The sequence below is a fragment of the Oncorhynchus nerka genome, linkage group LG12, assembly GCF_034236695.1.
Source record: "Oncorhynchus nerka isolate Pitt River linkage group LG12, Oner_Uvic_2.0, whole genome shotgun sequence".
Taxonomy (NCBI): Eukaryota; Metazoa; Chordata; class Actinopteri; order Salmoniformes; family Salmonidae; genus Oncorhynchus; species Oncorhynchus nerka.
This window is the reverse complement of record NC_088407.1, coordinates 63,092,952-63,111,538: the sequence shown is the minus strand read 5'-3', so window position 1 is coordinate 63,111,538 and position 18,587 is coordinate 63,092,952. Positions and strand designations below refer to the sequence as shown.

The window sequence follows — 18,587 nt, the reverse complement described above, 5'->3', positions numbered from 1 at the left end:
AGCCTATTGCAGAGAAACTCTGGAACTAAAATCAAACTGTTGAGCAGGCCAGGTACTCTGGATTAAACATGTTGTAAGAGTATGACAAACACCTGTAACTGCTCAGTAACACGTATTATAAATATCTGCCATTAGTTGATGCTTGCAATCTTGGGAGTTTTCCCTAAAACATAACAGCTACAGTCCGTTTTGACTGGTAACCTACATATCAACAGTCAGAGGACAGAGACAGGGGTTGGTTACGTTACACTAAGGCTGCTGAGTGAGAGCTGTGGTTGGTAGAAAAATAATCCCTTTGTCCATATTAGAAACCAAGAGAAAATAATCTCACACCTGAATGTTTTCACAGATGTTGCTCTTCCCCATAAAATAAGCAATAAAAGTAGTGACCTACAAAACAGACACACATTACTCCTCTATTGTCTTTATCTTTCAGGTCACATTCAATAATGGAGAGGCCAGACAACAGTAAAATTGACTATGTTCATTTCCATAATTTCCTGCACACAGAAAAAAACAGAAGTATGCACAGAAAAAAAACATCCCATAACACACAGGGTCTGAAACAAAACTAACCAGTCATTTTTATTGTTTACTGAATAAGCACAACAAATTATTAGGACTTTGAGGCCAACAATATATAGTTAAGGAAGCTGGATCTCAATGTAAAAAATATGTTAGTCAATTTCCGTGCATTCTTTACCCCTCCAAACAACTTTATATAAGACAACATAATATAGATACATATGTACTGTACAGAGACAAACTACTGACAGAAGTTTGCTTTTTAGTTCTAGTGTTTATAATGCTGAAAGTGAATGAAATATCGTATTAAATTGTAATACTGTATTCAATTTGGATCTAGATCAGAGTAGTGATGGATTCAAGTTTCATGAACACTTGAATGTGATGAGTCACTCATTTCATTTCTCAATGTAGAGCAAGACGTTTCCATTACAGATTAGATATGTCAGTGACCGGCTCAGAGTAAGTCTCTAGTTAATTCACCCAATTGGAGAATGAAGCCTCGACTTCCCCAAATACAAGACCAAAAGAATCAGACCACACTCAGCATTTAAGATACAGATGGGTCCTTCTTATTTTTTAGCTATCTTGAGATTCATACATCTTTATTAAATGTTGGGTGTACAGACACACCACACATTGAGTGATTTCTGGGTTTACCCATTTAACATGTAAGATCATAAAATCCCCTTTCCATTAAGAACAGATCTGATGTGTTATTTAGCCCTAAACATTGAAAAGTTCACAGCCCAAAGATAATCCAAAATAACTATGTGAAAGAAAGAGACAAAATGTGGTTGAGAAACCACTAGGTAAACCGTACACCAAAATTGACCTTGTACATCCTTAGGCAGGCAAAAAGACTTTAAGGGGACATAAATAGGTCAATCTTAGCTCCTTAAGGCTGCCAGTCTAGAATGCATCTCCTCAATGTCCTCCTCCGACTCATCCTCTGAGGCTGCAGCTGCGGCAGGAGGCTCCATTTCAGGAAGGGCGTCTGTGACTTTGCTGGGTGCTTTGCCAAGGGCACCTGATATGGAACAAACCACCAGGGGTCAGCATGTATTATAGTCTTTTTTTTATCCTCGCCAGACAGGCGATAATATACAGCCCCAAACAACTGAGACAAGCTTGATTACCAGAGGGACCATCTTTACCTGCTGTGATCTCAAAGAGGATCTTATCAACTTCTGCCTCTGCTGCCTCCTCCATCTCATCGTCATCCTCCATGCTTTCAAAGGTATCCTCCAACATCTCCTCAATGATACCAGCCTGTGGGACACTCACAACATAAATAATCAATACTCAAACAGTATTTACTCATTTAAACATAAACATTCAATATATATTCAAACATAAACTATGTTTGTAGCTTTGGGGCCTCCCGGGTGGTGCAGCGGTCTAAGGCACTGCAGCGCTTGAGGCGTCGCTACAGATCCGGGTTCGGGAGACCCATGAGGCGACGCACAATTGGCCCCGTGTCATCCGGGTTCGGGGAGATTTAGGCCGGCAGAGATGTCCTTGTCCCATCGCGCTCTAGCGACTCCTGTGGCAAGCCGGGCCCATGCACCCCGACACAGTCGGCAGTTGTACGGTGTTTCCTCCGACACATTGGTGCGGCTGGCTTCGGGGTTAAGCAGCAGTGTGTCAAGAAGCTTGGCAGGGTCGTGTTTCGGAGGACGCATGGCTCTCGATCTTCACCTCTCCCGAGTCCGTACAGGAGTTGCAGCGATGGGACAAGACTAACTACCAATTGGATACCACAACATTGGGGGTAAAAAGAATACTTTAAAAAATATATTTGGCAGTGGTTACCTAAACTGGACGGCATCCCTGAGTCCCTGAGACAGCTACACACATAGAGAAACGGACATGAGCAGTGATAGATTTATGCTCCCAACAGACACAAAGTGGCCACAGTGAGTCAGCAGATATGCGACTGACCTTCATCATCTCCTTAGACAGCTCCCTCATGGTGCCCTGGATCTCTGGGATCTTTACTAAGCTCTGCATGGCTTTCATGACCTCTGTGCTCTTCTGAAGGGCCCCAGCTACACGCAATACAGCTGAAAAAATAACAGCAGAGTCACACACAACCCCTTCCAATTGGGATGTGTAATGTAGCATGACATGTAAAGTACATATTCATATTAAGGACATAACTTGGCCTGACCACTTGGCTTGACCAGGAAAAATGTAGGATCCTACTAGCTTACAGTTACAAAGCGTTTCTATTAATTTATCATCAACTGAACTTATCCTGGGTATTTTCAAGATACACATGGCCAAAAGCTCGGCAAACATCTCATTACAAAATCATGTGCATTAATATGGAGTTGGTCCCCCCTTTGCTGCTATAACCTCCTCCACTCTTCTGGGAAGGATTTACACTAGATGTTGGAACATTGCTACAGGGACTTGCTTCCATTCAGCCACAACAGCATTATTGAGGTCGGACACTGGATGTTGGGTGATTAGGCCTGGCTCGAAGTCGGCATTCCAATTCATCCCAATGGTGTTCGATGGAGTTGAGGTTAGGACTCTATGCAGGCCAGTCAAGTTCTTCCACTCCGATCTTGACAAACCACTTCTGTATGGACCTCGCTTTGTGCACGGGGGCATTGTCATGCGGAAACAGGAAAGGGCCTTCCGCAAACTGTTGCCACAAAGTTGGAAGCACAGAATCGTCTAGAATATCATTGTATGCTATAGCATTAAGACTTCCCTTCACTGGAACTAAGGAACCTAGCTCAAACCCTGAAAAACAGCCCCAGATCATTATTCCTCTTTCACCAAACCTTACAGTTGGCACTATGCACTGGGGCAGGTAGCATTCTCCTGGCATCTGCCAAACACAGATTCATCCGTCGGACTGCCTGATGGTGATGTGTGACTTATCACTCCAGAGAACACGTTTCCACTGCTCCAGAGTCCAATGGTGGCGAGCTTTACACTATTCCAGCCGACACTTGGCATTGCACATGGTAATCTTAGGCTAGTGTGCGGCTGCTTGGCCATTGAAACCCATTTCATGATGCTCCCGACAAACAGTTATTGTGCAGACGTTGATTCCAGAGGCAGTTTGGAATTCGGTAGTGAGTGTTGCAACCAAAGACATTTTTACACCCTATGTGCTTCAGATGTGCCATTCTGTGAGCTTGTGTGGCCTACCACTTTGCGGCTGAACCTTTGTTGCTCCTAGATGTTTCCACTTCACAATAACAGCTCTTACAGTTAACCGCGGCAGCTCTAGCAGGGCAGAAATTTAACAAACTGACTTGTTGGAAAGGTAGAATCCTATGACGGTGCCACATTTAAAGTCACTGAGCTCTTCAGTACGGGCCATTCTACTATTAATGTTTTCCTATGGAGATTGCATGTCTGTGTCCTCAATTTTATACACCAGTCAGCAATGGGTGTGGCTGAAATAGCCTAATCCACTAATTTGAAGGGGTGTCCACATACAATATACACTATATATGCAAAAGTATCTGGTGGCACTACATCAGTTGCTTTAACACTCACAAAGCTGGTTCTTCATGCTGAGTAGTACAGAGTTCATTTGGGCTTTGGAAGCATAAAGTTTGCTGACTGCACGCTTCGACTGGATCATCTCTTTTGCAAGAACCACACACACGTCCCGGTGTCCCTTTTTAGCAGCATCTTTAATGGATCTCTTTACCTTCTCCTCCTCCCTCTGAATGTCTGAGATACAAGAGAGGAACAATGAGAAACTGCTAAATAATGTAATATAACAAACTGTAATGTATACATAAGTTTGACAGCAGCTTTCATTTGTGTAGGTTGTCTACCAAACGTGCATTGGTGATGAAATTTCACTTCTTTATGTTATAAAATACATATTACCAAGACAAATATTATTATTATTCATGTTCTGAATCGTTCAGTGGGGTCTTTGTCTCACATTTCATTAACAGTAGTATACCCAAAAACTGTTGACAGAGCGGTGCAGCTTTCTCGCAGAAACTTTTGAGGATTTTACATGTTGTGGTGGTTGTCTTCAAAGTCATTTCCGCAGGTCGCAAAAAGAAAAAGCTGGATTAAATGTAAAAGGCTTTTAAACTTTTTTGAAATAAACAGTATGTTCAATGTTCCATTGATATTTCACAAAGATATGCTTTTTTTGATGAGAAATCTTTTAAAAAAATAACAGGAAAATATCGCATTGAGAAGTGTATACTAAAATCTGATAATATTACGTCTCAAAATCGATATCTATGCCCTGCGGATTTGAGAAGAAAGATGCCGAGTTCAACCTGAAAGTGAGCCTTCATTCTTGCACAGCATCCAACCTATAGCTGACACGAAGCTGTGCAATTTAACTTTTTTTCTTCTCTGGCCTCCGTTGATTTAGTCACCCTAATTTTGGCCATCCTACAAGGGTAAAAACTCCAATAACTTTTGAATGGATTTTGATAGACATGAGGTTTGGTCCATTGGTTTAACAGTAGTTTTTTTTACCCATTAGTGAAAATATGAGATTTTGATTGGACACCCTACTTTGTGTTTATGTTGCTTTAGTGTATTGAAAACGATTTGCTCTCTGACATTCTTAGAGTAACAAAGAGAGTAACAAAGCAAAGTTGTACTGGACCTCACATAAAATAGCCTTGAAGCTCTTCTTCTCACCTCGAATTTGTCTGTCAATCACTCTCATCTCCTTCCTGATTTTGAGTGACCATTCATTTACCTTAAATGATAGAAAATTTGAATTAAGCGTAAAAAAAGAGTAAAATATGACATTAACTGTGCTATTCACTGTAAAGGTTCTAGGAAATGTAGTGTAAACACAGCATATTTGAGACAGAACCATGAAAACGTGCTTTAGATTGTTGGTTTGTTTACATCCGAAGATGGTGCTGACTGCTACCTGCTGCTTGTACTTTAACGTTATCTGTGTGGCTGGCCATAGCATTTTCGGGAATAAAGTTTGTAAAGATACGCTACACATTCTTTCAATACAAGTAGCAAGCACAGACAAGCACTCAGCTTGCTAGCTAACAATCAAACTGAAATGCTAACGTTAGCTAGCTCAGCAACAGTTGCCTAGCTAACGTTAGCCAACTAACGTTAGGGAGCCAGCTCGTTAACGTTATCTGCCTTGGTCAACGTTATCTAGCTAGCTAACGTTGCATTGGCTACTTTAAAACACAACGCTATTCCATTGAAGTTGAGATACGACTGAGAAGAGTTATTCAATAAACGCAACATCGTCGCCATGCCATAAATAACCAGAGCTGGCTAACTTCGAATGCATTGTTTGGCTCGCTGATAGCTGGCTAGCTCGCAAGCTCGTCGCCCCTTACCAGAAGCCTTTACTTACCAAATCTTTCGGTGGTTTATCGTGTGTTTTCCCGAACAGCCCCATGTTGATTACAACGTAAACGTTAACTAACTTAGCTAAACTGATAATAATACAGAAAACCACAGAAAAAGTGTCATACACCTTCAACCACTTCCTGATTCCAAGCTACGCCACTTCGCCTCACAGGCCACGTTCCAATACGTGCACGCAATCTTCTTTTGCTGAATTTTTTCCTTGAATCTAAATGACGGAAACTATGTAGTGCTAAATGCAAAATAATGCTAAAATTTATCAAACGTATTCAATATTTCCAAATGATAAGGTCGTCAATATACTTCAACCAATAGACCCAAAGCATGACATCAGAGATAGGCCTAGCAAATGTAATGTGTTTTGGATCCAACACAATGCAGTGAGTGGTATGCTACCTGGTGGCCACTTAAATTGTAGAAACCGCAGGAACACATAGCCTAATAACTAGCCAGTGGGAATGTCTACATGGCTCATAAGCGTTCAGCACCATGGACAGCTAGCTACACGATGAAAGTGAACTAAAACAAAGGACTGATCACAGATTCAGCACCATGGCCGCTGAACAGCGTTGAATCCGAGTAGGTCAGATGAGTGAAGATTCAGCTCACCTGTGTTGTATTGTGGTTAGGTCCCCTGAAACCTAGAATTGTAGGCTATAACTAAAGGAATACATTGAAGATATTTGGAAATACTGCACTCTGACTCTTTGGTATCAGCTTCATACCTTGAGCTGCACCTGTTCAATTCCAGTATTCCAGTTCAATTACAGCCTCTCAGTAATACTTTTGGCTTTGGTATGTATCAACATTGAGGTATGCCTAGGCTTACATATCTGTATAATGGTGACATGACACTAGGCCTGTGATCCCTTTGTATGTGGAGTGTCAATGGAGGGTGTGCAACTCAATATTAGGAATGTGTTCATAACCTGTTGTACAGTTAGTGTATATCCAGTGGTCTGCAAAAAAAGGGTATTACAGAGGTCAATATAACTTGTTGTTTTTATAGCATTTTGCCTGGCAGGATTGCTTCTCGAGGCAAATCCACTTATCCCTACACTAGCAGACCATGCCCTACACTGTCACTCATGACGTAAAGGCAGATTCCCTTTCAAGGACTTCTAGATTTTTCTCTCATATGGTCTGTCGCACCAATCAAATACACCTTTGGTGAATTTTAACCAATAACAGATAGCAGGGGCGGGTTTTAAAGGCATTCCAGACTGATCTTTACAATTGCGCATGTTTGCTTGGATTGCCGGATGGTACTGTAGCCATATAGAGGCTGAGAGAATCCTGTGGACATCCAGGCTCACTGGGATTAGGTTGAATGAGTTGACTATAAACAGTTTGTTTTACATAACAGCTAGTAATTCAGTCAGCACTGTGTAAACTAACTCTAAAATAGATGCTGAAAACGAAAGGCATAATTTAAAATAGCCTACAGTCACGCATAGTGGAGTATTTTATTTTTCTAATCGGAAAGGTGTCAAGTGTCAGTCGTAACGTGGAATAGCGCAAGCTAACAGCTACGTTCATTATGTCAGTAGTAGGTATTGATGTGGGTTTCCAAAATTGTTACATCGCTGTTGCCAGAAGCGGCGGCATTGAAACCATTGCCAATGAATACAGTGACAGATGTACGCCGTAAGTATATCATTGACACTATATAGAATGTGACTGTGCGCAATGTTTGCGACTGGATGCGCGCTGTAGCCTACCTGATGGCGTAGTGATCAAATGCTTCTACGATGGATGTTTCATGTGTAATTATGAATATCTTACATTGGAGGATGACATTACATTGGATATTATTTTTTCTTCCATGTACATGCGTAGCCTATTGATTGGTATATTTTTCAGCTTTGCTTATTACAACGTTATAACGTCGTCTCCATTCTCATAAGTCTTTGTTACATGTTAATTTTACCAAATGACTTAATAATTGCAATCGTATACGTATATGGAATTTTTGGCCTTATCTTACACTTTTCTATCCTATCCTGTTCCGAGACATGATTTTTAAGGCTTGGCGATAGCCTACGCCCAAATATGACCAAATTGTTCAGTATTAGAATGTTTTTGTTGATTTCTTTCTATATCTCATGTCTTATCGTTGTTTTAATGAATATGTTTACATTACTCTATTTTTGAAATAAGGTATGTTGTGGTTTTTTTTTCAAAGCAGGCCCATGCGTTGAGTGTCAACAAAATGTAGGCTATATCGCATTTTATTTCTTGCGATCATCATTGCATTTGCTGGGACTTGACTGTTGTGGTATTTTTTTTGCTCTCAGACATAGAGTACGACAAATTCCCATGTGGACAGAATCATTTGAACAAAGATAAATATAGGCTCTAGATTGGCTGCTTGTAAGCCTATGGCTGCGTGTAAGCCTATGTAAATGTGACTATCATACACACGTTATGACGTTGGAAGAGGTGACTGTGAATACATATGTATTCACATGGAGCCTTGTGGCCTAAAGTTTAGTTGACACGAATTCCTCTCGAAACTGTAAGATTCCACCTGCTCCTCCTAACATGCCACTGTGCAAGGTGCACCAATACTCTCAGTGAGAGGGAATGTAATGACCTGGGTTTTATTACAGCCTGCTCTTGCAAATAACTACAATTTCCAAATAACTAAAATGACATCAGAGCAACTGCAGGCATCTTTTTCTATGCATAGAAAAACCCGGATCACTCTTTGTCAGCAACACAATGAGCTGATGCCGTAAGTGTATCAGTTAAATTAGTTAAGAAAGGGATATTATTAATGAGCACGAATTCTTCGGAATCCTCTTCCCGAAAAGGTCTGAAGCTTCTGCGCATGTGCGGTATTCTCTACTTTACTCACGGTCTTTGCTCTACTCGTTCGGCTGCCCAGAGAACAGGCCACTATATTAAATATTTGAAGGTGAACTGTTCTGTCTTACTGCCCTAATTCATAATACTTTCACAGACTCCCTTGTGAAATTCCCTTCATAATCTGCAGATTTTCAACCTCCATCGTTCTAAACTGGAATTCTTCTTTCTATGTCAATCTATCTTGTAGCCTACCATCAACCATTAGGCCTATAGCATATTTTTTTATGTATTTATTTGTTTTGGTTCCCCAGGGCCTGGGTGTCTCTGGCCTCCAAAAACCGCACCATTGGAAATGCAGCCAAGGGTCAAGTAAGATAATCAAATGAGAATAGATTTTATAGTACTAGTACTGTGCTGATAAATACTTTTTGGGAAATTATCAAATTGGTCAGGATCAAATCACATGTAAGTAAAACAAATACGTTTTATTTCAGATTATAACAAATTTCAAAAACACAGTACATGGCTTCAAGAAGTTCCATGGCAGAGCGTTCGATGACCCATATGTCCAGGGGGAGAAACCCAAGTTGCCTTACAGCTTGCACAAGCTGGCCAGTGGCAACACTGGAATCAAGGTAACACCACTGTACCCATTTCCACTCGGTTCCTTTTTCACTGCACTCCATTTATATTTTCTTCTCTTTAGCTCCATCACCCCATGGTCCATTGTCACTATGTACAGTACCATTGTTATTTTGCTCAATTGTTTGTATTTTCTACTGTATTTGACCCACAAAGAAGATAATTTTGCAGTTTTAAAGCTCATTTTCTTGTAGTTTTATACATTTTGCCATGTCTAATGTGTATTCATGCGATATTGAGTGACTCAAACATCACCATAAAATCTATGGGCTGAAAAACTTAGCTAAGAAACATAAGCCGTCATGGGCTAGTTGATCTGTACATTTCTGAGAAGTTCTAAATAGCACTCTATGGTCTGCAATGACTGACATGACCAGAGGAAAACTGATGATGCACTCCCCAATTTTGAAATTGCACTGTGTGAATTTATTATTACATCTTTCAAGAGTAAGTTGAAATCCAGACTGAGTTCCTTATTATTATTATTATGGGGGAGGAGGGGGAGGAGGGGGGAGGAGGGGGGGACCCCGCACACCCCATGCCGACCCCACAGTTTGGGAACCATTGGTCTAAATGACCTAAATGAAAACTGTGTCCCATTCATAGGTGCGTTATCTGGATGAGGACAAGGTATTCACAATTGAGCAGGTAACAGCAATGCTGCTGACCAAGCTGAAGGAAACTTCAGAGAGCGCCCTCAAGAAGCCAGTTGTGGACTGTGTGATCTCTGTGAGTTACAACAATATATTGCAATACACTGAAAATGGAACTAGTCAACATAATAACAATATAGCTACTGCACATCTGAATATACCATGAAACTAACCATACAAATATTTCCATCCTATTTCAAGTTTATTCTTTTCTAACAAGAGTTTTGTTTCATAGGTTCCAAGTTTTTTCACCGATGCAGAGAGGAGGTCTGTGATGGATGCCACCCAAATTGCAGGGTTGAACTGTCTGCGTCTGATCAATGACACCACGGCAGGTCAGTGGTTCCCACAGAGTGTCTTTAGATTTATTGATTCTAGTTGCCTAAAGCATTAATGTGTATTTAATTGTTTCACAACACATTTTTTATTTCTACCAACAACTTTATTTGATTAGGGAATATCGTTATCCCAAAATAGGCTGGGGTTCCCTAGAGACTGCAGTTTTGCAAGTCTTAGTTTTCTCCCCTTAATCAGCAGGCACTGATATTCACAGAGGGCATTTGAAAAGCCCCTTTTTGGATTTGTAGGCCTGTGTAGGCCTGCCTTTAAGTTACAATGTGAAGGCCTTTAAGCTACAATGTGTAGACCTTTAACTACAATGTGTAGGTCTTTAAGCTACAATGTGTAGGTCTTTAAGCTACAATGTGTAGGTCTTTAAGCTACAATGTGTAGGTCTTTAAGCTACAATGTGTAGGCCTTTAAGCTACAACGTGTAGGCCTTTAAGCTACAATGTGTAGGCCTTTAAGCTACAATGTGTAGGCCTTTAAGCTACAATGTGTAGGCCTTTAAGCTGACAAACATATAATCATATTTTGTGATATTAGGTTTAGGGGACCAGAATGACTTTATAACACATACATTACTTATATTCATTTCCATCCACTAAGATGCTCTTATTCCTGCAGTGTTGTAGTGTTATTCATTAGAGTATCTCATATTGTTGTTTCTAAATGGCAGTGGCCCTGGCTTATGGGATCTACAAACAGGACCTGCCCACCCCAGAAGAGAAGCCACGCAATGTGGTGTTCGTGGACCTGGGACATTCATCATTCCAGGTCTCCATATCAGCCTTTAACAAAGGCAAACTCAAGGTGGATTTTTATTCCTAAAGTACTGAAGCCTATCACTATTTTCACCCTTCTTTTAAAATTATTTCTTCCATATTTAACCCCTAACTGTCTGGTCAATTAACCAGGTCCTGGCAACAGCCTTTGACCCCTACTTGGGTGGGCGTAACTTTGATGAGGCACTTGTGGATAACTTCTGCGAGGAATTCAAGGCAAGGTACAAGCTCAACGTGAGGGAGAACCCCAGGGCTATTCTGCGGCTGTCTCAGGAATGTGAGAAACTGAAGAAGTTGATGAGCGCCAACTGCTCTGACCTTCCCATTAACATCGAGTGCTTCATGAATGACATTGATGTGACAGGCAAAATGAACAGGTACACATATCGATTTGTGACCCCTTCGTTTAGCTTCCTATAGTCTTAGAGATTTATATGCATTCATGATAATTCCACTTTTCCCCTTCCTTTTAATTTTCAGAGTCCAGTTTGAAGAACTGTGTGCACCCTTTTTGATGAGAGTAGAGGCACCATTGAAAGCAGTTATGGAACAATCAAGTACGTAATTTTTATCAAATCAAATTTGATTTAGTAGATGAACATCCGTGGTGACAGTAAATGATATTTCAACAGTAACCAGAACATGTATTATTTTACCCTCTCTGTGTGTTTGTGTTTTGCGTCAGAGCTGAGCCGGGATGAGATCTATGCAGTGGAGGTGGTAGGAGGAGCCACTAGGATCCCTTCCATTAAAGAGAGGATCTCCAAGTTCTTTGGCAAAGATGTCAGCACCACACTCAATGCAGATGAGGCTGTGGCACGGGGCTGTGCTCTTCAGGTACTCCCCTATCCTCTTACAGAGATGAAAACTTCAGCCATCAATTGTATATGATTTGCTGTAATATTCAGTGTGTAACAAAGTGATTGTGTGTTTGTGTCCTTGTTTGGGTGTGTGTTTGTTTATGTATGTGTGTGTGTAGTGTGCAATTATGTCCCCAGCATTTAAGGTGCGTGAATTCTCTATCACTGATGTGGTTCCCTTTCCCATCACCCTGCGTTGGAAGTCCACCACAGAAGATGGAGTTGGGTAAGGGCACATACTCAGCTGGCTCTATAGAAAGAAACAGTCTGTTGGTACAGTGTTGTTTATAGTAAGATGAGCAGACATCACAACTCAGTGTTTCCCTCTGTGTTTGTCTTGACCTCATTCAACACCATTGTCTGTTCTACAGAGAATGTGAGGTGTACAGTAAGAACCATGCAGCACCCTTCTCCAAAGTCATTACCTTCCACAAGAAGGAGCCCTTTGACTTGGAAGCGTTCTACAGCCTCCCACAGGAGCTGCCTTACCCGGACATCAGGATAGGTACACCTGCTTATTCAACTCAGGCCTCTGCAGTTCTTCCATCTTTAATGTACCTGTTCAAGGGTTTTGAAGGTGGTCTCACTGAACATAAAATATGTAGCTGTAACACCCGGATGGCACTTTGCTATTCTGCCTTGAGATCCCCTTACAAGACAGAGCAGTGTGCTCTATGGAATTCAGCTCCAATATGTCTGTAATGGCTATTTGCAAGTGTTCCCTGGTGGCCAGCCTGATGATGAACAATGAAACCCTATAGTGGGGGTCTCCCACCTGGCTGGTAATTAGGACTCAGGCTTAATCTCTCATGGAACACTGCGTCCCTATGAGTCACAGGAGTCATTTACAGAGCCGAGCTGTGTGTGTGAGTGTGTGCATTATAAGGGGGTGTCGCAGATGGGATTTCAGTTTGAAAGAAGTGCAATTACTAGCTAGTCAGACCCCATCCTCTTTCCCCTGTCTCTGATGGACATGTCAATTCTCCAGTGTGTTTGTGTCATTTCTTGTGACTCCATCAGGTGTGACATTTGAACGTCTCTCTCCCTCCATCCCTTTCTCTCTTGCTTTCTCAGGGCGTTTTTCTGTTCAGAATGTGGTTCCCCAGCCTGATGGAGAGAGCTCCAAAGTGAAGGTCAAAGTGCGCGTCAACGTGCATGGCATCTTCAGTGTTTCCAGTGCCTCCCTGATCGAGAAGCAGAAGGGTGAAGGAGAGGATGTTCAGATGGACATGGAACCCACTGTGCAGAATGAAGGAAGGCCAGAGGACCAAGTAAGAGAGATAGGAGGAGTGAGAAGATTCACCTGAATGTCACATTTGTGAAGTTTGTTTTTCAGCCACTTCACACTATTTTAAGATTTCAGAGTGACAAAGAAGCTGTTGTTTAATCTTCCCTTTGAATGTCTTAGGTCTAAGACTTAAAGCACTGATTTGACCTCATGTCTTTTTCTATGTGGTTATTTTCACTCAAGCCCATTTTCTCTCTATTCCTGGCTCTTGAAGCTGCACCCCTTTCCTCTCATTGAAGATGACACCTTTAACTATATGGAGGAGGTTTGTGGTCACTGTGTGTGATTAGCCCTCACTCCAATCCCTTTTCATACTCCACTTCACCTTCTGCAAGGTGAAGTCCACTGCTGGTCTCATCTGTGGAGCACTGGTCTTACTAAGGTTCATCACATTGAGCTTGAGAGAACGGGTGTGTTTGTATAACCAGGCTTGGCAGTGTGTGACGCCAGAGGATACATGAAGCCAGTGGAATAGCTATTAAGATTAATATACTTTCCACATCTTCATAGCTCTATCCTTCACAGGCTGTGCTGTACCTGTGTCTGCTATAAAAAAAATCATCCCCCACTCCTTTGATATTATCAATATGTCAGTGTATTTGAATGTGTTACTCATTTGAATTGGCATCTCTGAACAGTAGAGATTTTGATTAGATTAAAACAACTGTCCAGTGAAAATCATATTCCGTTGTTGACTCGTATTGACTTGTTGTTGACTCGTATTGACTCGTTGTTGACTCGTATTGACTTGTTGTTGACTCGTATTGACTCGTTGTTGACTCGTATTGACTTGTTGTTGACTCGTATTGACTCGTTGTTGACTCGTATTGACTTGTTGTTGACTCGTATTGACTCGTTGTTGACTCGTATTTGTGGCCAAAGCATAAATTAGAGAAAACTCCACTTAAACTCCACCTAAAACTTGTATCTCAAACACACCATTCCAACACAGAAAAGCAGCTTTTTAACTTACTTAATTACCATATTTAGGAAGGAAAACTATTTCACTCATATTGTAATTAATTATAGATCATAACATTTGAATTGGCATCTCTGAACAGTAGAGATTTTGATTAGATTAAAACAACTGTCCAGTGAAAATCATATTCCGTTGTTGACTCGTATTGACTTGTTGTTGACTCGTATTGACTCGTTGTTGACTCGTATTGACTTGTTGTTGACTCGTATTGACTTGTTGTTGACTCGTATTGACTCGTTGTTGACTCGTATTGACTTGTTGTTGACTCGTATTGACTCGTTGTTGACTCGTATTGACTTGTTGTTGACTCCTATTGACTCGTTGTTGACTCGTATTTGTGGCCAAAGCATAAATTAGAGAAAACTCCACTTAAACTCCACCTAAAACTTGTATCTCAAACACACCATTCCAACACAGAAAAGCAGCTTTTTAACTTACTTAATTACCATATTTAGGAAGGAAAACTATTTCACTCATATTGTAATTAATTATAGGTCATATTTCATAGAAATCTGGAAACACTGCACAATTACTTTAACAGGAGGGGTGTGCAGCTTGAAGTAAGCTGGTTTAGATAGACATAGGTGTAACATAATGAATTTCACTACTAAGGTGGTCCATGAGTCAAACCTACTGGAATTAGAGCAGCCAAGAGTTGATTGTAATATTCAGGTGATGTTGCTGTGAGAGTGTCCTACTGTCTCAGACTAAAATGCAGGTGGACCAGGAGAGTCAAGGCCAGGGGGACCAGCAGAATGAGGATGTCAGTTCCTGCAGTAAGGTGAATACATTCATAATAAGAAACTATAATTACACTTAAACGTTTATGTCTTGTGAAACACTGAGAATCAATATAAGAGTTGGAACTGATTTATTTGTTTAATCTCCCAACAAAGGAGAGAGTCCCTGGTGAGAAGCAGGACCCAGCAGCAGGGGGAAGCAAGCCCAAAGTCAAAGTGAAAAGCACTGACCTTCCCATCCTGGCCAACATCATCAGACAGCTGGACAGGGGGGTCCTCAATGACTTTGTGGAGTATGAGGTGAGTCACTCTTAATAAGGCCTTCCCAGCAGCGGAGTCATATTCTCATTGTAATGCTGGTCGCGTCGACTGGGGAAAAAACTTTGACCCTAAGGAAAGCTTATTGTAAAGTAAAACTTACCTGCCTTGTTTAGTTCAAAGACATAAAACATGAGTAGGAAGGGTTTCTGTATGAAGGTTAACAATCTGAACCACCTTTGGAAATGTAACAGCAAGTGCTGCATTAGTTGTCTCATTCATGATTGACCTATGTAGTACACTTCTACAAAACTGTGGCAGATGATGTACCTCACTGTGTCCTATATTTTTGTGTGGCTGGATTCCATTGAGCCACCTGGGAGTGGGTATTAGAGGAGGCGGAAGGCTGATTTTGGCTCTCAGCACACGTGCCTCCCTCCTTTTCTCTCTCTGTACTTCAGAGCCAGATGATCGTCCAGGACAAGCTGGAGAAAGAGAGGAATGATGCTAAGAATGCTGTGGAGGAATATGTGTATGACCTGCGGGACAAACTGTGTGGCATCTATGAGAAGTACACCACTGAGGAGGTAAGAACCTAGATTAACATATTCCTTTCAACTAATAAATAAATATTGCCACATTGAACAAAGAACAAGGCTTTGCAATACATCATGTGTTAACTGATACCTGTTTTGGCCTTTCTCACCTTCCAAAAAGGACAGTAATCGTCTGACAATGATGCTCGAAGACACAGAGAACTGGCTTTATGAGGAGGGAGAGGACCAAGACAAACAGGTCTATGTGGACAAGCTGGAAGATCTTAAGGTTAGTGTTCATTTAGCATAAAGGATTTTTATATCCAGCCTCTGCCTGCACCCATCTGCTATTATGGCAGTTCTGAAATCAGGAGCAAGATACGTGAATAATAAAGAAATGTTTTGGGGGGCATTTAGGTGAACAGTGTAATCTCCATTTGAGAACATTAACCTCCGTTTGAAGGTTTGGCTTCGTGACTCAGCATTTCTTTTGGTGACTTGACTGATGATTTGACTGATGTCCTTTTCCAGAGTTTTGGCCAGCCCATTCAGGACAAACACAGGGAGCAGGAGGACAGGCCGAGGGCATTTGAAGAAATGGGCAAGAAGATCCAACTCTATATGAAGGCTGTGGAGCTTTACAAACAGAAGGTAAAAATCAGTGTGAGATGCAGTGAAATGATGCTGAGACCATTTACAATGCCCCCTTTTCTCTGTGAACTACTACATCACTACTCTGTTGGGATTGTGCTAATTACTTTCCCTGTATTACCTTTTCCATATTCAGTACACTCCATTTGACTTGTTTAGTGTCATCAGTCGTATGTGGCCTGTACAGTTTTCAAACCTGGTTAGGTCAATGTCATAGTCATTTTATGAGCAATTGTGACACTATCTGTTCTAGGACTTAATATGTTTCTGGGTTTAACCCAGGACGTATGTAATAAACTATCTGTGAAATTTAGATTAATTAATATTTTGTGAGGGTATAGATGAGGTAATTTACGTAATGAGATAGAGGTGGTCTAGCTCTAATTATTTTGTTTCCTATCTACACTCAGGATGAACGTTACCAGCATCTGAATACTGAGGAGATGAGCAACGTGGAGAAGTTTGTAAATGAAAGTATGGGCTGGATGAACAGCAAGATGAATGCCCAGAGCCAACTCACCATCGCCCAGGACCCAGTAGTCAAAGTAGCAGACATAATTTCCAAAATACAGGTGTGTGTGATAAGAGGGTATGATTCAACCATATGACATGCTATTGGCACATCGTCACCAGTTACTTATCGTTTTAATAATACTACATGTTCCGATCTCCCACATATACCTATACTTTAGGAGCTGGATGAAGTATGCAACCCAGTGGTCAACCGGCCGAAGCCCAAAGCAGAGGATGTGTCAGAGGAGAACTACAAGAGCAACGGGGCCCATAACGGCCCAAGGCAAGGAGCTGATGGGAAGGGAGAGGCAAAGGGAAGCAACCAGACAAAGCCTCCCTCAGGAGAGATGGAGATTGACTGAGCCCCTCTCTGCCAAACAAGCTCTGCTATCATCACTCTAGCTCCCATCAGAGCAGGTCTACCCAAACATACATAGTATATCAAGGGACCATTTTTCCATGTCCACCACCACTCAGCAGGCTGTTTTGTGCATTTGTATTTAGAGTCCCCCTGTTTGATTTGTACCTTTTTAGACTTTCCCTTGTGTTACAATGGTGCACTCCTTCTTGAGTGGTTAGACAATACCATATATAGTCATTAACTGTAAAACTAGATATAGATTAAAACAATTCAAGCTCTCCCAAAAATTGTTTTTCTAAACCATATGTGTTTGCATTTCAAAAGTCCCATAAGCAGATCTCTAAGGTGACTCTTATTGCACATAACCTTGTAGTGAAACATAAGTAGAATTACTGTCTGAACAAACGCTAAGGCTTATTAAACTATTAGTAAACTATGTATGCAATAATACATATTATATATATTTGTATTTAATATATTAATTTGAAAAGATGTCTGTATGTCTAGATTCTGTAAATATTATTTTAGTAATTTAAACTGGCCAGTGCATATAGTTGTGTATAGGATACATTCCTAGTGTTGAAATGGGTGACACACCACAACTGTCAAGTAGCAAGACAAGAGAGCAAGGTGCTGCCTATTCTTTTACTTGTTTTCATGCATTTCCATATTTGAATCATGAGATTTTAAGACGGCAAGTAATAAATGCATTATTTTTGTCTTTAAGACAAACATTGTGTTATTTCATTATTGATCGAAATGTAATTGACTAAAGTGCTAAAGATGTGTAATCAAAGTATCTTCATCTTATTTAAGACTATTATGCTACAAAACTCTAGAGGATGTTACTAGAGCTGGATGTCTCTAGAGGATGTTACTACATGCAGAGGATGTTATTTTATTCAATGCATCTAGTGCTTTTTTTTCCTGAGAGCTCGAGCAGTCCTCGAAGTGAATGTTTTATTTTTTGAATATATATATTTTTTGGAGAAAAAACAGTATACATACAAGAAGTATACAAACAATGATAACATATGCTAGGGGGTACAACTAATTACAGATTATACAAAGACCTTAAAAGATGCACACATATTGATTGTTTTAACAGCTTTCTTATTAGAAGAATGTAGAATGGTCTTAATGTACTGCTCAAATTCCTAATAGAAAACACCAAAGAGTGTTTTTTTATTAGTGAATTTACATGTATGAATATGACATTTTGCCACTAGCACAATTAGATTTGAGGTAAAATTGTTTTTCTTTATCCTTTTTATAGTTAAGAAAACCG

General features: G+C 40.7%; 2 protein-coding genes across 4 annotated transcripts; one reads left to right on the top strand and one right to left on the bottom strand.

Annotated features, from left to right (window-relative positions):
- Positions 1-559: 559 nt before the first annotated feature.
- chmp3 (charged multivesicular body protein 3) lies at positions 560-6,266 on the bottom strand. 2 transcript variants are annotated; one of them, XM_029675489.2, is made up of 6 exons: positions 5,870-6,266; positions 5,146-5,236; positions 4,051-4,230; positions 2,470-2,591; positions 1,683-1,797; positions 560-1,555 (listed from the first exon to the last, which is right to left on the bottom strand). In XM_029675489.2, the coding sequence occupies exons 1-6, from the start codon at positions 5,912-5,914 to the stop codon at positions 1,416-1,418; spliced, it is 693 nt and encodes a 230-aa protein (XP_029531349.1). In that variant the 5' UTR covers positions 5,915-6,266; the 3' UTR covers positions 560-1,415. The 2 variants fall into 2 exon arrangements, with proteins under 2 accessions (XP_029531349.1, XP_029531350.1); XM_029675490.2 differs by having other exon boundaries at positions 5,176-5,236; positions 5,870-6,264.
- An 881-nt stretch (positions 6,267-7,147) lies between these two features.
- LOC115138551 (heat shock 70 kDa protein 4L-like) lies at positions 7,148-18,015 on the top strand. 2 transcript variants are annotated; one of them, XM_029675485.2, is made up of 20 exons: positions 7,148-7,530; positions 9,006-9,063; positions 9,189-9,329; positions 9,943-10,065; positions 10,225-10,324; positions 11,008-11,141; positions 11,246-11,490; positions 11,594-11,670; positions 11,799-11,950; positions 12,093-12,199; positions 12,345-12,478; positions 13,048-13,244; positions 13,476-13,526; positions 14,947-15,021; positions 15,137-15,280; positions 15,700-15,825; positions 15,956-16,063; positions 16,306-16,425; positions 16,836-16,997; positions 17,118-18,015. In XM_029675485.2, exons 1-20 carry the CDS (start codon positions 7,424-7,426, stop codon positions 17,298-17,300), a joined length of 2,544 nt encoding a protein of 847 aa, XP_029531345.2. In that variant the 5' UTR covers positions 7,148-7,423; the 3' UTR covers positions 17,301-18,015. The 2 variants fall into 2 exon arrangements, with proteins under 2 accessions (XP_029531345.2, XP_029531346.2); XM_029675486.2 differs by lacking the exon at positions 13,476-13,526.
- Positions 18,016-18,587: the final 572 nt, after the last annotated feature.